The following is a 6,246-nucleotide window of genomic DNA, read 5'->3' as shown; positions in this document are numbered from 1 at the left end:
AAAAAAAAAAAAAAAGCAGCTTTCTTCATAGTGACCAAGTTGTTCAACTTTGGTAAATATTTTCTGTTTCATCCTCAATGAATTCTCATGCACATTTAGAAAGCACTTCTGTGCTTTAAAATATCGCTAGAAAGTAGATGGGATTTTAAAATATTTAAATACCACAAAAACACTTTTTTTCTTTCTTCAATTTCATTATTTTTTTTATTGTAATGCCATTTACCATAATATAATCTTATCTATACATGATCAAGATTTTAGCTCAAGGACCTCTGAAAAGGAGAAACGGCTTCTGTCGCTCTTCTTGCTTAGCTACCCTTTCCGTCCTGGTTGAGTCCGCTGTCTTAACTGACTCTCCAATGACAGACATTTCCTATGAAGGCTTTCAGAGAATCTTCAGGAATATATTTTGGTTAGGGTCAATATATATCAAGAGCTCCTAGTTCTATTCTACATAGCTGACTGAAAGCCAAATGGTGAAGATGAAAAGGAAGGTCTGTTGCAGGATGAGGTGACAGGGTGCCCTAGACGGTGGTGATCAGCTTTGCAGCGTGAGTTATTAAGTTCAGCAAATATTTATTGGGTGCCTGCTGCATGCCAGCAAGTATTTATTGGGTGCCTGCTGCATGCCAGGAGTCATGCTGGCTTCTGGGAATACAAAGACGAATCAATTCTACACCCGCCCTGCCCCTGGGACATGTAGTAGGGTCAGTGAGCAGTAACAGGTGAAAGTTGTGATGAGGAAACCTTGAGTTGGAGAAGGAGACTGCAGGGCATGGGGTCGTCTGAACTGGGGCAGGGGCTGGGCAGGGGAAGCCTGGGAACCAGGCTATGAGTGGTCTTGACCTTATTCTGGGGCCCGTGGGACTGTGATGTGGGGAGGTTCTCGGCAGGCTGTGAGGATGGGCTGGTGTCAGAATGACTGGTTGGGGGCTGTCACTGAATGTTGGTGAGTGGAAGAGGGCCAGCCTAGAGCACAACAGAGGAAAAGATAATGAGGTGAGCTGCTGAGGGTCAGAGTAACTGTGAAAAAGTAAATCAAATAAATAAAAGATCTTATATAATGTTCTGTCTCCCTTTAGCAAGGAAAAAAAATTCTTATCTGCTTCCTTTCTTTAAGGATTTAAACCGTATACAAATAATACAGAATAACACATGGTCTCTTAAAAGCTCATTATCTAATTTAGCAATAAAAAAATTTCTGACAACCACTCAAAATAGAAGAATTTTTATTCCACATCTATAATTAACTTCCAATAATTTATTATGTGCACTTATTACAAAGACGAATCAAGAAAATTAGCACTAAGAAAAAGCACTAATTTGTAATTTTATACCCCAACACCTATACTGTATAAAAGTATCCCGAAAAGAAACTGAAAGCTAATGTAAACTGGGAACAGGTAAGGGATACATAGAAACTCTGATAACTTAAACTAAGAAGTGGTTTCAAATGTTCATCCAACCAGCTGGTAATCAATCTCACCAATTTAAAGAAAAGCCTGTTACAGTAAAAAATCTGAGTATGTATTTATTTTTAAATGCAATTTCTTGCTTTTAGATATAATGCTTCTCAAGCTAATAAGAAAAGTTACTGAATCATATTAATTCACCCAGTATTATGTCTACAGTAACATTATTAAGGCAAGTCATGCAAGTTCATGCATGTTAGTTCCGTAAGAAGTTAACCTCCAAAAAGAGATGCCTCCAAAGCATACCTAGTGTAATAACCCACAAATATGGCTGATCCCATCTGTATTTTTAGCCTGAACATCCAACTAGAATAGCATCTATGGTAGCCAGCCTCAAAAGGGCACACCCACCCCCAGCAACTTCTCCCTCTGCTTATGCATGCCACTCTTCACGTCTGTAGATAGAGATTACTTCCCCTCCCTCTGACTCTGGGCTGCCCCTGACTATCTTTGACCAATAGTGACATTCTCAGACTTTCAAACCTAGGACTTGAGAGAACTGGCTTATTGGCTTCTATTTCCTATCTCTTGGAATGCTCCATGCTTTAAGGAACTCCAAAGGCCGTATGGAAAGAGGAGGCCCACAAAAAGGAGGCCTGAAGACCTCAAGAGCCAGCTGAACTCTCAGTCCGTGGCCAGCCATGGAAGTGTGGCCATTTTGAACATTCCAGTTATGCTGGTGCCCCTGCCAACACCAAGTAAAGCAGAAACCCCATCAGTTAACCACAGATCTGAAAGAAATAATAAATTGGGTTTTTTTTTTTAAGCTACTAAATTTTGGGGTGTTTTGTTACACAGCAAGTTATCTTTTATACAGTTTCACTTATCTATCAACTGTATAAAAAACTCTTTTATATGCTCTAAAATTATTTCATCCAAGTTTCAAATGTTTCCCCAGTTCTAAGATTCTGGAACTGGTTTATCCTGTCCATTTTCTTAAATAAATTTAAAATTCATCCCTCAACTTGTCTTTGCATCCCATATATATATATATATATATATATTTTTAAATATATATCTGCTACATGATGCCTACATTCCCTCAATTATATTCATTTCTCTTCTCAGGTCCTCTTCCAGTTCCCAATTATCTTTTCTGAGGAATTATAATTTTGTTGCCCAAGGAAGTATTGGGAAAGATCCTTGAGGACCTGCTAAAGCTGAATGAGAGGTATTAGCGTATAGATTAATGTAAACTACTGCTTTAATATTTGTTTCTAGACGTTAAACTACTTTTCACAAGTATCCAAGAGTAAACTTTTAAGTCTAGACTACGTGTGAATTATGGGCAACTCTGAATAAGCAGTCTTAATATGAGATTTTATTGTAAAATTCCTAACTGAAGCACTACATTAATGCAGTAATGAGTAAAATTCATAAAAGGGAATATTCACTTCATCTTGGCATTTTAAACAAACTGCATTTTCTTAAACTATGGAAATCAGGGCATCCGTACAAAAACTGTCATTCATAATTCACAACTGAGGGAATGATAAGGCCAAAACAAAGCCACACACTATATAAAATGTTCAATTTGATTAAAAGCATAGCCCTTCCATGTGTACTGTGTACTAATCACCTGGTGCAAGCACAAATAAAGTATCTTCCTACCTCAAAACTGATTCCGAGTAAACAGATGTTATAGCAGGGTAAATGGGACCAAAGGCAAGTTGAGACTTACTCAGATTCATAATAAGGCAGTTACTGAGCTGAAAAAGAATACCAAATCTCTAACTCTCCATTCTCTGCTTCAGTTATTAAGGTGACATTCTTGGTGACCCTCTTCCAGTTGGTCTTTTCTCAAACAGCAGCCACAATAGCAGGCAAGGTCAAAAATGAAAAGTAACTAAAATTAAAGAAAAAACTGGCTTCTCCCTATGGAAACTGACTCAACATTTAATAATGTGTGGTGCCCTAAAAGCTGCCAACTACGCATGGCCATCTCCAGATCCACTTTAACTGAATCAGGAGACCATTATCGAATTATAACTCACTGGTACAAAGCAGAGATCAAGTAGTTGAGAATGTTCCTAGGCTGAGGTCTGATGGAGAGTAGATGATCTCATAATGTCTCTTTATGATCTGTAAATCACACTATTACATAAATCTGACACAAGTGTCAAGATTAGGGTTAAGTCAATCTCTAAGGAGGAAAATAAAAATAAGCAGCTGCCACTTTTCTGACTTCACTATAGAAGATGGCTGTACATATAAAGCAACTTCCTTTTACTTTTAAAGTCCAAAAAATGTCAAAGTCTTAATATTTTAGAATCTCAACATTGGGCAGAAACTCAAGAACTTTCTCCAAAATGGAATTTTGTTGATGATATACTCAAACTTTAGTTAGGTGTTTTTGAAAGCGCTAATACAAAATAAAATTTTAGTAAATCTGACCAGTCTCTGAAAATGTATTCTTGTAAATAGGGCCAGTTACAGCCTAGATTGAATTAGGTTAGTGTCCATGATTATTTAAATTTATTTTGGTATTTCAGGCAAAGACACAAAATAACTAAGAAATAAGATTTGTAGTGACAAGTTACAATTATTTCTGAAAACGCAAGAGTTGACTGCAAATAATATCAATGTCCCTAAGGCCACCTGTTAAGATAGAAGTCTATGCATCCCATCATTCTTTAGCTGTAACCACAAAGTCTGGTTTTACACCTAGGATATACAAGAAGCATCAGATTAAAAGCATCAAATATCAGACTATAAAAAATTGCCAAACATAGCAGAAGAAAAGCTTGATACAAAGTTTAAAAACTGGGCTCCAAAGGATTTAAACACACCTAAAAAATTCAATCCCAGCTCCTACTGTGTGCTCCAACCTAAAACTGAAAGTAACCACCAATCCTGACATCTGCCATTTCCCATTACCTGCATTCCCCCTTTTATCTCCTGAATTTCTCCACTGATCTCATCACCTACGGGTCTTATGATTCTAATCGCCACCGCCTTTCCTTTCCTTTCCCAGAAAGTGATACAGCGTCTGGCCCCCACGTTACTATCTCTACAATTCAGCACTTTTGTTTTGTTTTACCCCATTAATATTAATTTTGCCCCCAATCTCGTAGACACAGGTTTCCTTGACCAATCAACCTCTTGCTTTTCATCACCTCATCCTTACTACAATATTTAGCCTCTCCTTTCAAAGTAGAGTATGTATCCCCTTTTCTGACATTTGTAATTCTGGCTCCTAGTCAACATCCCCTTCCTTTCCCAGAGACTGTCACCATAACCCTAGATCCCCATCCCCAATTTTTATCTTCCTAAGTAAGACCTCTTCCTTTCCAGAGTTTGTCAACAGTAGTTTGGCCAAGCTGGGGTTGCAGCCTGAAGGTAAAGGCTTACCTCTACGCCCTCATTCTACGAAACTACAAGTCTCTCACCAGCCCGGGCTTTCCTCCACCCTTAGATCCATCTGCATCGAGCCTTGCCGGTCCCCCTCCCCCCCCCAATCTCTTTCCTCCCACTATTCCGCGCTCCCCTTCCCCACTCCTGAATGCATCTCTTCTCCCAAGCCTTACCCGTAACCCTGGCCTCACCGCGTCTCTCCTTCGAGCACTTCAGTAACTGTCCCCACGCCCCTTTCCCTCCAGGGCCCCGCGCGCCGCCCGGAGCCCCCTCCCCGATTAAGCTCCCGCTGTCACTTGGCCTCTCATCCACAAGATGGCGGAGCTGCGGCCCCCACCCCGGGTCCTCACCGCCACCCCTTCCCGCCTCCCTGGAGCTCCTGTCCCGTCCCCTTCAGCAGCCCCCGCCGCCGGCCTCGGCCCACAGTCCCGCTGCCCCCTCCTCCGGTGGACAGGCGGCCCAGGCCCGAGCCTCAGCGACGCCGCCAACGCCACCGCCTACACCATGCCCCGGCCTGCACCTTCTCCTTACCATAAACTTGAGCGTTTTTTCCTGCAGCACCGCCTCGGCCGGGTCCATAATCGCCGGGAGCCACTGGGTCTGCACTCCGCCGGGGCCGCCCCCTTGGTGCCAGGCCGCAGCCAACGCAGGGCCCGGATCCCGCCTCCTCTTCCTTCCCTCCGCCCTCTTACCTCCCAGGCACCCGCAGAGTGGGCCAGGGAGGACCGGCTGTTTCGGGCGCATGTGTAAGCCCACTGGCTCACTGGATTTGTAGTTCTGTAGCTTTACGCAGCAAAAAGTGAGGCCCCACCGCGAACTGCAACTCCCGCGGTTCACTGCGGCAGGGTCACGGGGCTGACAAGCCAAATCTAGACAACTTAGCTTTCTAGTGGCGAAAATCAGGTGATGGGAATCGTAGTTTATAGCCTCTACAGGATGAAAAACGGGAGGGGCAAGGGTGTCTCCGTGGTTACCGAGCGACGCCAGGGGCCGCTTGCCTGGCATTTGATAGCAAGATGGTGACCAGTGCCTCACCTGTAGCCCAAATACTGGAGGAAACTGTGAGAGGACTCTAGAGCTCCTAAGACCTCCCCAACTGTGGTTTTAGAGAATTGGACACCCCTAAATTTCATATATCTGAAGGCTGCAGGATGGATTTCGACCCGGAAGCGCTGGGCCTATAAGCACCTGGCAGCCCTTTACAGATGAATGCAGAATTTCAAGGTCTCCCCTCCGCTAAGTCACACTTCTCCCGAGGACCTTATTCTCCACGGCAAGTCAGGGCCCAATAGAACTAGGGTCCAGAAATTCTCGGGTTAGCACTCAGAAAGTTGAGCTGCTACTGCTAACCATGAGATGTAAGCCCTGCATTAAGGGTCAAACAAGTACTTACCAAAGGCCTTCCAACAGTGGAATATAA

General features: G+C 42.8%; 1 protein-coding gene across 4 annotated transcripts in view; it reads right to left on the bottom strand.

Moving 5' to 3' along the window:
- BTRC (beta-transducin repeat containing E3 ubiquitin protein ligase) overlaps positions 1–5,527 on the bottom strand; it is a 173,583-nt gene extending 168,056 nt beyond the window's left edge. For all 4 annotated transcript variants that reach the window (XM_019636437.1, XM_019636438.1, XM_019636439.1 and 1 more), the window contains exon 1: positions 5,358–5,527. In XM_019636437.1, coding sequence (XP_019491982.1) covers positions 5,358–5,405 — 48 coding nt within the window. In that variant the 5' untranslated portion in view covers positions 5,406–5,527. The remainder of the gene's footprint in view (positions 1–5,357) is intronic.
- Between the last annotated feature and the right edge of the window lie 719 nt (positions 5,528–6,246).

Source organism: Hipposideros armiger, unplaced genomic scaffold (genome assembly GCF_001890085.2).
Source record: "Hipposideros armiger isolate ML-2016 unplaced genomic scaffold, ASM189008v1 scaffold_28, whole genome shotgun sequence".
NCBI lineage: Eukaryota > Metazoa > Chordata > Mammalia > Chiroptera > Hipposideridae > Hipposideros > Hipposideros armiger.
The sequence above is the reverse complement of the archived record's forward strand: the minus strand, read 5'-3'. Positions and strand labels throughout refer to the sequence as shown.